Genomic DNA, 20,188 nt, shown 5'->3' with positions numbered 1-20,188 from the left:
TAAACAGGCGTTGTTCCTCTCCACTTTCTCCATGTGCTATTTTTCAGTTTACAATCTCTTTTAAATGTGCTACTATTGCTTGTTTCTTATCCTACATTTACCTGTTATTTATGTGCACCTTAAATCGCTTGCAAAACTGATCAGGGAGGGTCATAGATGTTGAAAACAGCGAATCAATGTTTATTAGCATAACCGCTGTGACTGAACGACACCGAGCCGCCTCCTCATCAGCGACCGTTTGAAGAACAAATGCTTCCAGAGATTATCGCCTTAACCTCTCTCTGTCTCCCACACCTTCTGCTTGAACTCCAGATCCAGCATCATCCCCAACTGCTGCCGTGTCACGCCCTAATCTGCTCAGGAGCCCCACGTTACCTTCAGCCGGCCCCCGGAGACCCCCAGCCTTTGAGCTAACACCGCAGACGCCTTGTTCGAGGAATAATATTCTGGATTTGCTGATTTACCAGAATAGTTTATGAAATCATCACAAATAAATTACCATCGCAGCAGCTTCTGTCTGGTCATGGTTATAGTATCTCGGTGTCTTGTCCACAATGAAAGCACGAAGCCGGGGATGGAGAGACGGACTGAGGCTTACGGTGCACCAAAGTGAGGCTGTTGTTCCGGGATGTCGGGGTGAAGAAAAAGTTACGCCAAAGGCTCCTGGTCTTCATTCAGCCTGTCTATGTTTGAACCTTTACCAATGATAATAAGATGTGAGCAAAAGAACGAGATTCTGGAGAGAAACGGGACTGAAATTAGCTTCTAAATGAGAAGTTTGGACACCTGAGCAACAGTCCAGACATTTTTCCCCTTAAAGAACCTTTGGTTCAGGACAGACTTCCACAATGAATGGGACAGATGGAGTCCATCTCCTGGTAGCTCTCTGTGTTACGGCTTTCCAACCTAACAACACATCTCCTCATAAAAAACCCTTTTGTATTGATCTATGGGATCATTTGATTTTCTTAAAAGCTGTAATGAGAGGTTTCATCAGTTGTGAGACGTGATCATCAAAATTCACAGACAAGATGTTTCAAACGTGTGTTTGTGATTAAAGTGTATTAGATGCGCTTCACTCTTGGCAAAATAAACCGACTTTTTAGTGAAACCAAGACAGAGACTTATCTGTACTGTTGTTCATGACGCTAAAACAAAGAACACTGAGCCCGCAGCGAACATGCAGGTCAGAATGGGAGCTTTCTTCTGTTTTTCTGTCTGCAGCCCAACCAGAACTCCTCTCACATCAGATACACATTATCACCTACTTATTCCAGATTAACCCCCAAACAACCAGCCTGTTCTCCCCCACCGTCAGCGGGGGTAACCCTCCTACTTAAAAACATCGCCTGCATGGAGCCCGAAAGCTGACCAATCACACAAGTTCATGACTTATCCCTGCAATAATCTGATAATCATGCAGCCTCCTTCCACCTCATGCAGACTCGACCCCAGCTCAGACTCTTCTGTTACTCACACAGAGGGCTGTGAGGGGGGGGGGGGGGGAAGATGACTGATCACGTCTCTGCCGCGGCCAATCAGCGGCTGAAATCACAGCAACGATGCAGGATGCGCACATTAATAAGGAATCTGTCGACATTACGGTGTGCTGAAGACAGATTAGTCATTTTAAGTTGACACTTTTCCAATTAGAGACAGATAAAACAATCTTAGTTTCAAACATGTCGGTTTGATGATGATGATGGAAAATCATAGCGCTTCCAAAATAAAAAGAAGGGAGAAAGGGAGGGGGGGATCCAGGAGGAGAGAATTTCAATGCAGTGGAAATATATCTGGACAGAGGAAGAGGAGCGCTGCCGTAAATACAAGAAAGCAAGATGAGAGGAAGAGAGGCGAAATGAGGGGCAGGACCAGGGAGGAGCAGGACCGACATCTGAACTGGACAAAGCAGCTTCATCTATCTGGACTGGTCAGTACGCCACCATGTGGACAGATGTTGTACAGCAGATTGGGCTTAAAGCTCAGCTGTGCAGTGGGACAAATAAAAGCCAGTGTGGAGTCCTGGCAGGTTCTGCGTTAAATGGCTGAAGGCCCGCAGAGGACAGCGATCTCATTTGGTTTCCAGTGAGTTAAATCAGGGACGGAGCACGGATCTCTTTTCCTCAAAGGCTTTTTGCATCAACTTTTACACTAATTAAACACTAATTTTAAATACCTTAAATTAAACATTTATTGGAGTAGCATAATTTGCCCCAGGATATTTAAAAAAACATCTAATTCATTTATGCAGAAAAATGTGGAAAATATTTTATTTAATGGCAAAATTAATGGCGTCGCTTACAGTTTGCAATCAATAGAGGTAACTGAAATGCTTTTTAAATCTTTACTCTGAAACGCATGTTAAAACTGAACCAGAGAGGAACCCTTCTGGACGGGGACAGATAGATGTCCTTCAGTCGTGTCTCTAATAGAGACCGTCCACCGTGATTTAGAGGAAGAAGCCGTTTCTCTCCACACAGATGCATGTGTGGAAGTCGCTGCTGAGACTTTGACTAGGACGGGGAGCTTAGTTCAGATAACACAACGGATGCATAGGTGGCAGATTACACAAAACTGGTTCAGGAGACTCAGAACCAGCCTTCTTCCAGGTCCATCTCAGTCTCTGCATGTAAGTCCTGCAGAACAATGGAGGAGACCCAGTCCTGGAGAGGTCTGGGATTCTGGACCATCGAGATATTGTCCTCTAAATGCTCCAACATGCTCAGGCTTCAAGAGGGAGGACCCTAAGTGTATCTTTTTTTAATAAATATAAATATTCCTTGACATTTAAAATAGCTTTTACACAAAGAAGAGCGCTTTTAATTTATTGTTAAGGATTAGGAGTCGATTTTAAAACAAAGAAAGTCTTTATGCTACTTCCTTAAAATAGTTTTTTCCTGTTTGTTATTTATTGACACTAAAATCTTCTGAAGAAACCAAGAATATTAAAAAGGGTTTTGTCGTAAGGCTGAGAGGAAAAACAAGCTGAAGAGGCTCTGTCCATCCACTGAAGTTAAAAAGATGTGGAACAACCCATAAAAACAAAAGAATTGGAAGAAATTGATGCAACAGCCTCTAAATGCTCGCTGTTGGCAGTTTTATAAATATAATCCAAAGACTCAGATCATCAAAACTAAGAGGAGGAAACATGTAAAACACAACAGAATCCTCCCACTGATAAATTTTTACTTCATAACAAAGCTGTGCTGAAGCAGACAAACGCTGCAGGGCACGGGCCACCGAGGCCCCGAGTCTGAGACCAGCTTTCAATGTTTTACATCCTTCAAACTCATCGCTGCAGCAGCTGCACATCTGTCTCCACCAAACTAAACCAAAGTGTTTGATTTTAGTCGTCGTTGAAGGATTTTGAACATAAATTTACTCAAATGATGCTGATTCTTTTTTTTTAATTATTGTTACAATTTCACGCCAGGCTTCTCATAACTCATGGAATGTGTCAATAATATTTTGTATTCGTTAATTCAACATGATTTATTTCAACACCAAGAGCAATGTGCGCGTAAATGAAGCTGAGTGGTCTCCAAAAGGAGACCTGGATTTTAAAAAAGCAATCAGCTGATTGCCTCAGAGTGACGTCACTTCACAGCACCAATGGTCCCTAACAGATGCAGTACCAGCATCGGCCGACAGGGGTCAACATTGGGCAAACGCAAAAAAGAAAGAAGAGGCCTTTATTCCCTTTATTCTGACTATATCCTGGCCACTTAGTGTTTTTTTTACAGAAAGAGTGAGTAAAAAAATAATAAGAAGAAGATTTCAAACACCTTCCAGGCAGAAAATCAGAGCAAAGGTCAACCTAAATCATCCCATGACGATTTCAGAAACTCCAACTAAAGAGAAATCCAGAAGATTTCAGACCAAGTCTTGTCCCAAGAGGATCTCTGTCCCCCGTCCTTCCTGCATAATTCCTGCAACTCAATCCATCACACCCACGTGGCGGCCGGCCCCTCCCAGAGCTGCTGCTGTGGCGAGCCTGGCTCAACAAGTCCCGGTGAGTAAGCGTGCATCAGCTTAGGGGAGCAGAAGTGAGTCAGACGCTGCATCTGGGTGAATGAGTGCATCCACCTGAGGGAGGGACAGCGAAGAGCCGAAACGGGAGAGCGGAGGCCGGGGAGAGGTGAAACAACCTGAAAACGGTCGACAAGCAGAAACAATTCAGGTGCTTGAAAACAGAAATGGGTTTGAACACCTTCTATGGGACTGTGACTGCAAAAAATTATATATATATTTAAAAAAAAAAAAAAAAATCGATGAATGCTCAGTGACAAATAAAAACAGGACGTCCCCGAGGCTCAGCTGAGCGCTCCTACCGGCGCTGACATGCTCCGAGAGTTTAAACGGACTGAAGACGCTGCTGTTCGCCGCTCGTCGGGTCTCCATGGAGAGCAACTGAGCCTAAAAGCTCATCCATTAGGGTTGGGAGAGCCTGTGGCCTCGTTGTGAACAGAAGACAGCTGGAGGCGGGGGGAAGTGGTGGAAGATGAAGGCTGAACAAGCTGCACTGCTCGATCTGGTTGGATCCAGAAAGCAGCTGGCTTTGGCCCAGAACAGCTGGATCTACCTGGGCTCCAACACGCACCTGGACCAAAGGAGAGCTCCACCTTAAGCAGGAGACCAGAAATCAACTAAAATAGGTTTGAGTTTCATATTTGAAATGTGAGCAGGTGTAGGTGAAAAAGCACAAGTCACTCCTGTTTGCTGAGGGTTTATTTAATTTTTTTTTACTAATTACGTTAAGCGATCAGAAAGGACAAACACCATTGTGAGAATTGTTTAAAGCAGACATATGATCCACTTTTTTAGCCCTTAAATACATTTTGCTGTGTACTTGGAGTCTCAAGAAAAGCTGAATGTACAGTACTCTGTCCAGGAGCTGCGTAGATATCCTTATATTCTGTTTGGCTCATATTGTTCAAGCCGTTCAGTTTTCTCTGTTCTCTATTATGTGTTTTGAACAATTATGTCACAGTATTTGCTGCAGAGCTGCTAAACAAGGTCATCGACTTCCAGGATTACCGACTTATCCACCTTTTTTTTTACCATGAAGGATGCCGAAGCTACAAGTGGATGAGTGAAAATGTTCAGCTGTCGGGTGTGTTAACCCACATAATTCATTAAACTCCAGCAGACTACAAAAATGGCCGGATGGGTGGGGTCATCCAGATTTAAAGAGACGGCGCCAAAACCAGTCGGTCTCAGAGGCGCTATGGGGCAACAATAAGGAGGAATTAAGACCGAAGTGCATTTCCACTTTATGTAGACCACAAGTGAAGGGTTTAAATGTGAAAAGTAAGACATTAGAAAGCCTGATATGTCCACTTAAATACAGCACAGGCAAGAGCACTTAAATACAGCATTTATACATGCAGGCAAGAGTAATCAGGGTAAAAAGCATTTATTCAATCTGTGTAGACTAACAAACAAACATCAGCGCCTTATCTACATGCAGACCCCAGTCAGGCATAACATTATGACCACTTGCCTAACTGTGTGTTAGTTCCCTTTTCTGCTTGTAACACCTCTCTGTCATGGACAGACCACTGAACTGTGGTAGCTGCCTCCAAGATGCTAACAGCAAATCCTTTCAGTTGTAAACCGGGGGCTGGATCAGACTCGTTTATCCATACTCTCACACTGCACCGTGATCCCATGTGTCCTCCAGCTAAGCGACCCTTTATGTGATGTAAAAGGAAAATATCTTCAATTCTCTGCTGTCCCCTTCTGATGCTCACCGGCTCATTGTCTTCAGTGTTGGTGACGGACGGGGTCAGCAGTGCTGGTCTGCAGTTATGCCGCCATGCAGCCTTCCCTTCCCAAATGCACCTACTTGCTCATCCGTGTGGCCGGCTCACCACTTTGGACCAATCTACTGACCGCTGCAGACTGAGAACCTGATAAGAGCTGCAGCTTTGGAGATGCAGGGACTCAGCTGTCCAGCCATTACAGCTGGATCCTCGTCAAACTGGCCCAGAACCCCTAATGCCGCCATCTTTTTATCTGCTTCTGACACATCAGCGTTGAGAAAAGGATTTATTTATTTATGATGAGATAATCACATAATCGGTCGTTGGTCATAATGTTATGCCAGATAAGAGTAAAACGACTTTTTCAGCGTTTTAAATGTAAGAATTTAATTATTTTCACACCAGCTGTATTTTATTTACCGGTTCCTGTGACTCTCTGTTTCCACTGGAAAGAGGAACATAAAGTCTTTGGATTTAATCAACATGGTGATAAAATACCGCAAAAAGAGACACACACACACAGTGTGATGGATTAGTAATAATGGAGAGCAGTCCATCCATCACACACACACACACACACACACACACACACACACGTACTGTGAGACACTCGGGACTTTAAATCATCTGATGAGCTCATCCCGAACGCCCCCATCCCTCCATTTCTCCATCCCTCCTTCCTCCCATCCCTCCATCACCAGATACATTTTCATTTAGAGGATGCGCTGAGGTGAAAGAACCAAAGAGCCACATCCACTCCACTCCTTGGAGCTTAGGGTTCTGACGTTTAACACACCATTAAGTGAGCAGAGCGAGCGCCTCGCCCCACACTGAGTGTTGTTGTTCTTGCTTTATATATACTGAGGCAAAAGGAGAGAAACCAGAGAAGGTTCTGTATCGATTTTGTCAGAACCGGTCCAAACCGCAGCTCTCCATCAGGCTAAAGAAGACCTCTGCAGGGTCTCTCAGGGCTACATCAAAGTCCTCTTGGTGCAAAACTTTTTAATTATTTCCCTCTTTTTATTAAATCTGTGACATGTTTGTGTGTCAGGAGGAGAATTACTCTTTAAAGTCTGAGTTGTTGGGTTGTGTGTTGGAATTGGGGATTGGACTCACAGCTGGAGATGAGAAATCCTGCACAGAGGGCTTTAAATGTGTGAAAAATGGGAGGTGGGGGGATTGCTGCTTCAGTTTCCGCCCCATATTCCCGTCTCAGATTAGTAGCTGATGATGGGTGGAAAAAAACCACAGCACACTCTTGAGTCAGCTAATGTTTTATTATATTTTGCTTTCAGGCAAGTGGTCTCAATCAATAGTTGGAGGCTTTCTGAAGGTCTTTCAGTTTCTTTTCACCTTATTTCAGTTGTTGTACCTCGTCAGAACAGCCTGTTGTGTTCAACACACAACCAGCATGTAAAGCAGCTTAAATCAGCACATATATCATGCTAATGTAAAGTATAGTCTGTGCACAGTTAATGTCCACGTACAGAACCAACGAAGGAGTTTCCTTTCATCGTCTATACCTGCTTTTACGTGCCGCCACACGCCTAAGGGCAGTTTTCAAGCGATCAATTAACCTAATGGTCCTGTTTTTGGACTGTGGGAGGAAGTCGGAGTACCCGGAGAGAACCCACGCATGCGCAGGGAGAACATGCAAACTCCATGCAGAAAGACGCCAGGCCGGGATTTGAACCCAAGACCTCCTTGTGCTCTATTTTCAGAATATACAAAAACATGCAGAAAAGTCCAGATACAGGAGCTGAGAGATTCCTCCTGACCTTCACTTCACTTCAGCCACTGGAAAAATGGTCATCAGTGTAATCTCTTCTACCAAAGCAGGAGATTTGTGGGTTTGTTGCTCTGGTGAAGACAACGCTGGGGCGGAAACACATCCGCAGTTATCACTGGAGGCTGCTGAGCAATGCGCTCCAACAGTTAATATTTGCTTTTAGTTTCGATTTTCCCATGTTTTATTTAGTTTCTACATTTTATTCCAACTTTTTCAGCATTAATTATCTTTTTATTTTCCTATATTTGAATCATGTAAAGCACTTTGCGTTCTTTGTACTGAAGTGTTTACTGTACAAACAAATAAATTTGCCTTGCCATGCCTCCATGCCAAAGGACTCTAGAGTCAAATGTGAGGACGTTTGTCCAACCAATTAAAATGGTCCAAACTGGATGAAGATCCAGCAGCACATCTGCACCAGAATGGCTGATAAAAGAAAGAAGGTGTAGCAATGGCCTAGTCCAAGACCAGACCTGCACCTGATTGTTATTCTGCGACGGCACCTCATCAGAGATGGCAAACCTGAATGGTTAAACCAACACTGGAAAGAAAAGTGGATGAGAACACCAGAGAAGTCAGAAGAAAATCATAATTTAAGGTTAACGTCGCTAAATGTGGCTCTACAAGATATTCCCGTCACTGTATGCTCTTAATAAAAGAGAAAGAGACGCTAGTTCAGGAGCAGATAATTTCCAATTCACTGAAGGTTTTTTTTTTTTTTTTACCAAACTCTCCTTCTAGGTCTTATTTTCATTTAAATACAAAGTACAAGTTATAAAAAATTATATTTTTAGATTCATGGAGTATATGTATATATATATATATATATATATATATATATATATATATATATATATATATATATATATATATATATATATATATATATACAGATGTAAAAGTCCTTGTTTCTCTGTTTTGTTTTTTTCATCTCCTTAAATCCTTTGATATCCTATGTAAGGAGAACCAACAGATGCCTTTACTTCACTTTACTGGATATAAACAAGGAATTTAAACAAATCCAGCGTTTGTCTGCTGATGTTCCACTGTTAAAGATCAATTTCCCTCATCTGGCAATATTAGCGTTAATTATTCTCCCTGAGAAGACGGTGCTGTGTTTCCTGAAGGAGAAGACAGTAAGCATACATCAAGCAGAGACATGAAGAACGAGGCGGCCGCGGTCAGAAGACGCGCTGTGCGCACACCGAGAGATGGTGAAGCTGCTAATTCTGTCGGCGGAGGTGTTTATAACCTTGAACCGTCTCGCCAATTAGACGTACTTGAATTTATGAGGGTGAGTTGGATGCAGACAATTAGAAGCAGAAGAGCGGAGGGATGATCTAGTGCGGGAAAAACACTGACAGAGAGGGGTCACAAACGAGAGGCAGAGGAGGAGAAGCGCCGAGGAAAGTAATTAAAATACAAGAAGAGCCTAGGTAGAGCTCTGAGTCGGATCGCCTCGGGTGCATCCATCTCCGCGCAGACAGCAGCACATTACAAATGAAGGGTGCGATGCCGGCGTTTCAGTATCGGAGGGGAGAGCATGTTCTCTAATTAACTACTACCCAACGGGGCCATCCCCTGCTGCAAAACAAGCCAGTCTCCTCCTCCCATTCTCGCATCCATCAACTTCCCTCGCTTTATAACCCGGTGAGAGGTTTTAACACACAAACTCAGCGAGACCGAGCCGATCTGGGAATAAGATTTGAGAGCCGGAATAGACGGAGAGGTAATGAGCTCGCAGCAGACGAGGAGGGGAGCGTGTGTTGCATGGACGTCCAGGGCGGCGTGATGGCTCTGTGAGCAACGCTGTGTTTGCACGCATGCACTGCAGAGGGTCTGCAGAGGGTCTGCAGAGGGTCTGCAGAGGGTCTGCAGAGGGTCTGCAGAGGGTCTGCAGAGGCGAAGCACTGTGGGGAGAGGTCCTGCAAAAACCGCAACTCAAACTAATTTTCCTCTCTGGGATTTTAAACAAGCGTTTCTCTTTTTAAATCGTGTGTGTGTGTGTGTGTGTGTGTGTGGGGGGGGGGGGTTATGTGTGTGTGCAACACTCACTCCACTGGGGGGTTGATGTCCTCGGTTTTGGTCTCGAAGAAGTGCAGCACCTCCTCGCTCTGAGAGATGTGAGGAGGAAGTCTCACCAGAGCCTGCAGACGGAAAGAGACGAGCAACGTGAAGACTGAGAGAACCAGAACCGGACACGGCCCAGAGTCTCTGGGTCAACGTTAACCTGCTCCACGTTCTCCTGTCGTCACACCACCCAAAAAACACAATTATTCTGCGAAGTGTGATAATTTCTGGATGTGTCACTGAGGTTTTGCCACCGGTGTTTGTGGATTTTTGCCCTTTCCTGAAGGTTTCTCTCATAATCCGCCTTTAGTCAGATCACTGACCACAGGTCAGTAATCTTGGTCTATCACATGAGATTTTATGTGATAGACCAAGACACTGAGGTGCATTAATGTACATTAGAAGAAACGGTGTTTGAAAATAAAGGTTGTATTCAGACCCATTTACTCCTAAACCCTCTAAATAAAAACCTGAAGTTGTATTCAGAATCTGCAGCTTTAGATTTTCTTTGCCATCAATGCAAACTGTCTCCACACCAGGAAGCAGCCGCCACCACGTTTTAATCCACTGACGCCTAGTAAATGGTTAACGAGTTACCAGATGTCTGTTTTGTCAAACCACAAATATGCTGTAGCTGCTTTTCTATCTTTTATTGCCATCGTTTACGTCTGAACTCGGAGTTTCAGACGTTTTAGGAGCCTTTAACCCGCTTTTCACCCGATTTTTTAAATATTCCAACTGTAGCCTGCAGTTCTCCAGAACCTTTTCTTCCTGTTTGAGCGCCTCTTTAAAGCAGCGCTTTGCAGGTTTTGACCCAAGAAACAGCTTAACTTGAGACATATTAAATGATTTCTAAGGTCAATATGCAGCATTTAGAGCATATTAATGTCAAAAAGCACAAAGTTACTGTGTAACCTGACAGTGCAGTGTTGCCAGTAGACCTCAGGGGGCGCTAGACCTGGAAGTTACAGGCCTAGCGCCCCCTAGGGGCTAAAAGTTACACGGTGCTGCTCTAAGTTCTCTCTTGATTTAACTTATCGGAGGTCATGTAGCTTTCTGGACCAGCTCATCTCACGCTAAGCGTCCAACACGACATGTTGTGGTCTGTTGGTGCTCGGAAACTCTGATTTCCGAAATGGATTTAAAAGGTTGGTTCAATCTGGAGTTTAAATCCAACATGGCTGCTGCCGGTCCGTTCTGAGGGTGTAGTAAGGAAGGTGCTGGTTTTAGCATCTTCCTTACTACCCTATACCCTGAATAATCGATTCATTGATGCGAAGGCAACGAAACAGGAAAGCCGCCAAAAGGAGCGAACACTGCAGCAACCTCCATGTATCGCAGGATCTGTTTAAGTGAATCTGCAAATTTTGACCAGCAAAGATTTATGATAGAGATCAGTGAACTGCTGCCTATGAGCATCTTCAAACACAGAGCCCGGCCACAGCCAGAGAGGATCATATGTCTGTTATCCATCTATATTTAATGAGCCGGCCGGCTGCGAGCCGAGCTAAAGCTCACGTACAGAGAGCCGCCGAACCAGGAGCTGGACCGTGACGAGGATCAGAGCGGGCCTTTAATTCAAATTCCTGCAATCGGGGACTGAGCGGCGTTCATATTTCATTCATCTCAGCTGATATCAGGGAAGAAGCCTTTTGGTCGGGATTGAAGAGGCTGCACCACGCTGTGCATCCACAGCTGTCAGGACCCCGCATCCTGGATTCTCCAGAGAGCAAAGCCTTTGAAAACACCGGCTAATTACTCTTCCTCTGTTGTCGGTGCCTCGCCAACAGGACGGAGGCAGTAAACAGGCTGCGGTGCTAGATGAGGGCCTGGACGCTGCAGCAGGATAAATGACTCCGCTGCAGGTTATTTGGGTAAGAAAGAGTGCGTCGTTGGGCCGCCCTGCTTTTATTTCTGTGGTCCCGCTTAATGAGCTGATTTTCAGGCTAGCCTTCCCTAATGTGGGCCAAGAATACTACCTCCTAATTGTGTGCGGAGACAAAGCTGCTGCACGGCACCCATTTCCCACTGACAGTGTGGAGCTGTGCCAGGAGGAAGGAAGGGAGGAGGGGAGGGTGTGAGGGAGGAAAAGATCATAATCCGGTACGCACCAAATGAACCGTATCTAATAAGAGTGTGAACAGGAAGTGATAATCAAGCCTGTCTTGACGTGTGTAATTACAAAGGCGCAGTTCTTTGATGCTGCGTATTTTTAGAGGAAGGGAGTTTTGAATGGGTGAGCGTTTTATTTACAGAAATCCTCCGGAGTTTGATAAACCGTAAGGTTGCACTGGAGGCTTGGAGGCCGTGAAAGCATCCGGTCAGGCCTGCTGCTTCAGCAGCACCACCCGCTCCTGATCAGCCACAACTATTCATACCCCTTCAACTTATAGCCGCAAAACTGTGAAAATTATACATGTTTTTAACATATATAAATCTTAGTTTTGCTGCAAATCTTTCAGCTGACGTCTCTACCAGCTTTGCATGTAGATGTTGACTTTTCTGCCCGTTCTTCTTTGCAAAAACGCAGTAGTTCAAGTTCAGTCTGACTGGATGGAGAGTTTTCAAGTCTTTCTACAGATTCTGAACTAGATTTAGGACTGAACTTTGACTAGGCCGTTCCAACACATGAATATGTTTTGATCTAAACGTGTGTTTCAGGATTGGTGGCCTGCCAGACGGCGAACCTCCACCCAGTCCCGGGTCTTCTGCGGTCTCTGACAGCTTTTTCTCCAGGATTCTCCCATTTTCAGCTCCATCCATCTTCCCATCAACCCCGAGCAGCTTCCCTCTCCCTTCCAAAGAAAAACGTTCCCACAGCACAACGCTGCCAACCACAGGTTTCACCTTGGGCATGGTGTGGTCAGTGTGAATCAAAAAAAAAAAAAAAAAAAAAAAAAAAACAACTGGACTTTTATTCTGAAACTGAAGACGTTTCTCTTCCATCCAGGAAGCTTTCTCTATTCAAAATGTCTGGAGTAGTGAGGAGTTCCAGCTTTATAGACCTGCAGGCCTCATTAGAGCTTAGATTCACCTGGAACTGGTCGCCCCTAACAACGGAGAGTCGTTAAGCTCCTCGTTAGCCTGGCTGACAGGAGGAATGTTGTAGTCACATGTATGGAGGTGAGAACTGGGCCCAAACTTGGCAGGAATCAAACTCATCGCTGTGTTTTATGTATGAAATGTATGAAAGTTGAAACCTGAGTCCTCCTCCTCTGGTTTTCTCACTTTACGTAAAGCTCCCCCCCCCCTCTCCATCCGTCTGTCTTCTCTGTCCACAATGTGGACATGTTGGTCCTCACAGAGTGTCCTTTGTCCTTTAGGTGTAGGTGGACAGCAGAGTCTTGTCCTGAGGAGGTAGCTCTCCTGTGTTGAGCCATGTGTCTGTGGAGAGGTTGTTGGTTTCTCCATCATAACAATCAGAACGTTCCTCACTGACTGAACCACAGACACCACTCCACTCATCTTAGGTTTGGGGGTTTTGTCCTTAGGATGGACCAGACTCTGTCTGAGGGTCCTGGTGGGTTTGAAATGTACCGGTGTTTAGAGAAAATCCTCCGGAGTTTCTCAGAGACTCCAGCAAGATCTGGGATGACATTGTTTCTGCACTTCTCTGCAACGTGTCTGTTGGATTTCCTTGCTGATGCCCAGCTAGGGTATCCACAGGTTTGGACAGAAAGGTTTGAGGTTTGCAAAAGCTTCAGGGTAGAGATCCAGTTGTCTTACTTTTCAACCTTTTTTTTGGATTGATCATGACCTGGAAGACTGAGAGTCTTCACCAACATGTGTTCAGTGTGTTGTGCAGTGCTCCTGTTCCACCAAAATATGTCTTGTATGCAGACTAAAATAAAGTATTTTACTCTCTGAGCAGGTTTGCTGTGGCTCCTTGATGCAAACAGGACTTCTTATGGCTTTCTGTCACATTTTGTTCCTGCTCCTCTCTTATAACAGCCAGAATTCTCCATTGTGAGATCAATAAAGTTCAATTATTATTATTGGAGAGCGCACGACAGATTCCTGGCAACACGTTCTCCCAGCTGAGCCGTGGGTCTGTGCAGCTCCTCCAGAGCCACCATGGTCCTCCTGCTTCTCTGATCAATGCTCTCCTGGTCCGGCCAGTCAGTCCAGGTGGACGTCCATGTCCTGGTAGGTCTGCAGGTGGTCCATCCTCTCTCCAGGTCCAGATGATGGATGGATCAGAACTCTGGGAGACGTTGCTGTAGAACCTGAACCTGCTTTAAACTGGACCAGAACCTCCTCCCTGAACCGTCTGCTGGGTTCCTTGGTCTTCATGATGCTACTAACTAGATGACTTCTGGGGCCCGATGGGTTTTACTTAGGGGGTATCTGAGTAAAGTGGGTTGAAGACAAATTCATAGATCATCTTTCAGATTTATCATTGAAAATATATAATTTCCTTCCACTAATCGATCACTTTGTGTGAATAATGAGCAAAATTCAAGGAGTATGACTATTTCTCATGACTCAAAGTTATGTTCCCTCTCCTCTCAGCCTTAGGGAACGTTTCAGATCAGCGACACGGAGGCCTCTTTACCCTGCAGTAGTCATCGATGAAACGCAGCCGCTTCATGGCCACGTCTCGCACATGACTCCTCCGGAACAGGATTTTGCCTGGAGAGGGGAAAGGAAAGGGGACAAAAACAAAGAATCAAAACGCGGGGAAAAGCGAAGGATAAACAAGGAAACGTCTCACTGTGTGTAGGGAAGAGACAGAGGAAAGAACAGCAAGGAAGCGTACGGGAGGAAACATGCAAACAAGTCGGAAAATGAAGAGACATCTATGTGTATTTTCCTGCATAGGCAGTGAAAACTCAAGGGTGTAATTCTCAGATGTGCCAGCAGGTGTCGGTAATTCACAGATTAAACATTAAAAGGTGACAGCTTTTTGAATAAAGCTTGAGATTTCAACATTCCTGGATCTCTTATCATTAAACTATAACTAAGACAATAATTGCTGGATTTATCATGACGCTCAGCTGTTTTTGGTTTGGAGAGAAAAGAGGAAACAGCAATGATTATCCAAGTGGCCTGGAAGTAAAAAGCTGTTTTTTTTTCAGCTTAATAGTACTTTTTTTTTTTAAACCATCATGTATCAGGTGAGTAAGAACTAAAACAGCTCAAACTGCACTGCAGTGTTATAGTAAATCTTGCCTCATGTTGTCTTTTTTTTTTTTTTTTTTTTTTTTACCATTCAGAGGCATAACCTAAGTGAGTTAAAGCTTATGGTCTCAAACAGACAGCCAGACATTGTCTGTTAAACAGCAGAATTAATTTTTCCATTAATTATATCAATCCAGCTGATTATGAAGTGACAAAACAGGGCCAGACCATCCCACTACCACCACTATGTTTGAGTGCGTATAATCTAAACGTTTTATTGTAAATATATGTGTAGGAGTGTCTGGGTCAGCAGTGGTTTGGGCCTTAAATTTTTGCCTCTCTTTCTTTTTGGTGAATCCTTAAATTTGACCCTACCAGAGGCAGCTAGGCCTGCAGAGCTTTAGATGTTGTTCTGGGTAATTTTGGCAGGGCAGCGCCTCCAAAGAAAGGTTCTCCACTGTTCCACTTGTTCTCCGTTTGTGGATAATGGTTCTCACAGTGGGTCTACGGAGCCTCAAAGCCTTAGAAATGGCTTTGGGACTGATAAATGTCAATGATTTTAGATTTCTTTTAGATAATTTCAGCTTATTTGATGTTGTCAGCCAGGTTTAAGGTGATTTCTTCATTCTGCAGGTCAGACAGAATGAAGGAAAACACAGACAAACCACTCCTGGGCCCGACATGGGTGTGGTTTGTGAAACTCAAACAACACGGTTAATCACAGCCATCTAGGGATTTACCCAGGCGGACAATCATATTTTCACACCTACGTTGGTTTGGATCGCTTTTCTCTTTTAAGCAAAATCATCCTTTGAACTCAGAGGTTGTATTTATTCAGGTTATCTTTGTCTGATAGAAAAAGTAGATAAACTGAAACATTTCAGTGTGATAAAAAGCAAAAACAGGAAATCTCTACGGGATGAATGCTTTTCCCCGCGCTGTGCAACCATTTAGTAATTCCTCTAAATGTGTCTCTGTGCAAGGCAGCAGCTCCAGACGTTGGTGACACTCTCACTAATCAAGAAACAAGAATCACCAAGTGTTACCAGCTCAGCATGCACACATATAACAGATTACATATAACAGACACAACAAGACATGATCTTTTTTTTATTGAATCAGTTGATTGCACTGACCAACACACTTCCTGGAAAGCTTAAAGGCTTAAAGCATGCCAATAGTCTCTAGGGTCTGATAAGACTCGAGTCCAAAAAGTCTGCCAGCAGTCCCTTTGCAAACGATATGAGTTACTGTGTTGCATGAAATAGTCACACGAACGCTCCATCCATGATGCACTCGTGCTGTAAACACTGTTAAACCTTCATTTTACAGAACTGTGCAATCTGCATGGATCACTGTCCAGCCAGACATTCCCTGAGCAAATAGAGTGAAAATAGGCCTCACCTGTAGTGTGATTGTAACACGTAGCTAGCATCTCCTCTTTGGCGCCTTTACTGATTTATGAAAAAGTAAAAAACTACCTGAAGCCACATTTCTAAATTTAGTGAGATAATTTGAATTTTGTCATTTCCATCAACTCTTTCTAATGCGACACTTTAAAATGCACGTTAGAAAAACATTGATGGAAACATGACTACAGACCACAGACTTCTCACAGCAGGGGGCGATAGCCTTCACAGCATTTGGAAAGAAGCTGTTTTTGAGTTTGTTAGCTTTTTAATCAATGTTTCTGAAGCCTTTCCCAGATGGAAGTGGGTAAAACAGTGCATTGCCCGGGTGGGTGGGGTCTGTGGCATGGACTCATGCAGCATAAACCCTGTCCAGATCATGTAGACAGCATCCCACAATCCTCACTAACTTTGCTAAATTCTTGCTCTGTGCTGCTCCACACCACACTATGCTGAGACATAAGATGCTTTCTATCGTAGCTCTGTAAACGTTTAACATCTTAGTAGAAAGTGCAGTCCATTTCAGTTTCCTGAGGAAGAAGAGCCGTTGTTGGGCCTTCCTCACCAGGTGGGAGGTATTCCCAGTCCAGGAGAGGTTGGAGGAGATGTGAATGCCCAGGAACCTGATGCTCCACCACCTCCACCACCTCTACCACCTCCACCTGTGCGCAGAGAGGAGCACGTTCAGTCTTCATGGGCTGTGTTTCTACTTGACGAAATGTAAGCCCTCTCTCAGTGGATACGGCGGGCCAGCTGGATGTCTTTGGACATGATGGTGACCCTCTTGGCGTGGATGATACACATCCTAGAAGAGGCCGACCAGGTAGGCTTAGCTGGCCTCCAGCAGAGCCATGATGGCGGAGCTCTGGAAGTGCAGGTCGGTCTTGAAGTCCTGAGTGATCTCCCTCACCAGCCGCTGGATGGACAACTTGCAGATGAGCATCTCGGTAGACTTCTGGTAGTGACGAATATCTCTCAGACCCACGGTACCAGGCTTGTATCAGTAACTGGGGCGCTTTTACAAGCAGGCTTGGTAGCTAGCTGCTTTCCTCCGGTGGATTTACAAGCTGTTTGTTTGCTTCTGGCCATTGCAGTTTGCTCATCTTCTTCACGTTTCAGACTGTTGGTGCTTGAAGTCACTGATCCAGGAGCAGAGTAGTGGAGATACCCCCAGGCTATGGAGCTTCAGAGCCAGCATGTTCGGGAGGTAATCAGGTAACACGTGCAGGACTAAGTGATCAGTACATTAATGTAAGAAGCCGCCACATATACGGACACCAGAGAGCACAAGTTGGGGTTTTAGTGAAGCGCTGAGTTGCAGGCAGTTGCCAAAGCAGCAGACAGAGAGGATGCTTCAGTTAAAGACTCAACATCCGCCCTGTCTTCTCTAACATAGAAAGTACTCCTGGGTCAATGTGAGCTTCTGTGCTTTCTGTGTCTCTGCTCTGTCTTCTCTAAGCCCCAGTGGGTCGAGGCAGATGAGCGTTCACACTGAGCCTGGTTCTGGTTCTGCTGGAGGTTCTCCTCCCTGTTAAAGGGGAGTTTTCCTCTCCACTGTCGCTTCATGCATGCTCAGTATGAGGGATTGCTGCAAAGCCATCAACAATGCAGACGACTGTCCACTGTGGCTCTACGCTCTTTCAGGAGGAGTGAATGCTGCTTGGAGAGACTTGATGCAACCTGCTGGGTTTCCTTAGAGAGGAAACTTTCTGACCAACCTGGAGGATCTGATGGAGCTGACTTTGTAAGGAGCCTTGAGATGACATTTGTTTAGAATTGGCGCTATATAAATAAAATTGAATTGAATTGAATCAGCAGCACGAATAGGAAGAAGGGCTCACGTTGAAGGTTTGCCTGAGGTTGAGTGGTTACATCATCACCTGTACTTTGAAAATAATGGACAGTAGCACAAAACAACCACTAAACACCAAGCAAACAAAAAAAATGTGAACCCCATTAAAGTCAAGTACAGGTAATGCCATTAACAGACCTCAAAGACACCCTAGTATGTCTTCTGACCTTCTCTCACTGTTTCCTGACTGTCAGATGCTTCGGTCACTGCCTGTTCCCGCTATCGCTCCAGTCAGGATGACGTTTCTTATACCTTCTCTGGTTCTTCTGGGTGGAGCAGCTTCCAACATTCAAATACCAATTAGTTCTCCTGTCAAACCGTGTCTTTATGAATATTTGTTCAGTGAATAACGATCGGGTCTATATGGTTTTCAATTAGAACGTTGCAATATTTCATTGAACTCCAGGTGGCATAACCTTATTTAGAAGAGTGTGAGCGGGGACACATGAACTTGTTTTTGTGAGAGCCCAGTTTTAGAATAAAAGAAAGGCTCCAGATGAGCTCTGTCCATCTATTTTACTGGACAGTCCACCTTCTCTAGAGGCGCAGAGGGAACAAGGCTGACAAATGATGCACTGAGATTAAGCATCAAAGTGAAATAGTTTAATTCAATTAACTGTTTTAAACACATTTCGTAGACTGTTCATAATTCAATCTTTAAATTGACACTAAGAAATTCCTGAACATCAGAAGTGGTACTTCCGCAACCTGGATTATTAGTCCAGCAGAAAGGTTATTAAAGTGAGATATTTTAGTGCTGCAACCTAATGGGCTCTTTCAATCTTTTCCAATTAGAAAGGCCATTAAGTGTCGCACAGCGAGGGCAGGGGAGTTTGACCTGAATTACATGTCCGCAGACGACTGCTGCCTTTTGTGTCTGAGGAGAGCGGCTTTCTGGAGAAGGCATGGGTAGCAGTTTTTGTGTGTGGGAACCTGTGACAGCCATGCTTGGATACAGAAGGAAAAGGTAGCTGGAGGGTTGATGGGAGATAGGGAGCGACTGGTGTTGATGCTAGGACCATGTGATGCCCACAGGGCTTAAACATTTAGGAAAATAAACCGCTTTAAATAGAAACAGTCACCTTATTCTCTTGGTGTAAATGAATCTGCAGAGATCTGCTGCAGAATCTGCAATAAAAGCGCAATAAATCACCGCCGCCACTGCACCGCGGGGAAGTCACAAGCCTGAATGTCAGCTAGATAAGCAGGTGTCTATGTGACAAGGCTCGGATCGATACCAGGGCACACATACACACACAAACACACGTGTGATGAGAAATTCATGCGCCGAAACCAGCTGAGTAACAGACCTGCACACGTGTAAAAAAGAAAAATGTAAAATAAACATGTGACTGACGTACGTGCATGCACAACAGCTGAGAGGGGAAGTCACAGATATTGTCTCATCAGCAGCACTCGCTGCACAGACATTAGTAACCAGCTCAGTGTGACGTCCCCTGAGTGCCAGTCATGCATTTTTAATATGGGAGCAGGTTCAGATAGCTGGAGCCGCGGGAGCCGGCTATTACCTGGGAGAAATGGAATGATCCTCTTCTTTGGATCTTTTTGCCCTCCCTCGATTGGGAACTTGTCCAGTAGCTGCATCTGTTGGAACCCAGAGGAGAGGAAACGGCTCAGTGTTATCGCTGTGTGGATTCAACGTTATAGGATTTATCTGCCGACCTTTTACTGAGCAGCAGATAACCGCATCGATTCCCTTATATTGACTGCAATATCTCGTGTGTCATGTCGGAGCCAGGAGGCAATTAGCTTAGCGCAAACACGGGGCATGGCGCAGATTTGCCCCACAGCACTTCCACAGCTCAACACCTGATACCCCACACCTTGATTTATTTATTTATTTTTTGCTTGATTTGAGAAATGGAAAAATAAAAAGGGACATTTCACAGTTTCTGTTTACATCTAATTTAATTACATCTCTGAGGTGCAAATAAAAATGTGGTACTAATCAGTTAAAACCTCTTGATTTTTTAGATTTCAGTTCAAGCGGACTCTGAAGGCAAAAATGTGTTAAAAGATTTGCTTTAGAGATACTTGAAAGATAAACACCAGCAGCAATTATTCTATCGCAACGTTTGATTCGTGGCCAAACTAACCCACAGAGAGCAGAGTGAGCTGTGTATATCTGCCGTGATTTCACATTATTATTCATACTCATATA

At 44.5% G+C, this 20,188-nt stretch overlaps 1 protein-coding gene across 7 annotated transcripts in view; it reads right to left on the bottom strand.

Annotated features, from left to right (window-relative positions):
• The window catches only part of sh3pxd2aa (SH3 and PX domains 2Aa), a 121,275-nt gene that overhangs the window by 58,218 nt on the left and 42,869 nt on the right, over positions 1-20,188 (bottom strand). For 6 of the 7 annotated variants that reach the window (XM_036137604.1, XM_036137606.1, XM_036137607.1 and 3 more), the window contains 3 exons: positions 19,536-19,611; positions 14,180-14,256; positions 9,610-9,701 (listed from right to left, as the gene is read on the bottom strand). In XM_036137604.1, the coding sequence (XP_035993497.1) occupies positions 9,610-9,701; positions 14,180-14,256; positions 19,536-19,611 (245 nt within the window). The remainder of the gene's footprint in view (positions 1-9,609; positions 9,702-14,179; positions 14,257-19,535; positions 19,612-20,188) is intronic. The other variant, XM_036137609.1, reaches the window with a different exon arrangement.

The sequence above is a fragment of the Fundulus heteroclitus genome, chromosome 5 (assembly GCF_011125445.2).
Source record: "Fundulus heteroclitus isolate FHET01 chromosome 5, MU-UCD_Fhet_4.1, whole genome shotgun sequence".
NCBI lineage: Eukaryota > Metazoa > Chordata > Actinopteri > Cyprinodontiformes > Fundulidae > Fundulus > Fundulus heteroclitus.
This window is presented reverse-complemented; position numbering and strand designations above follow the sequence as displayed.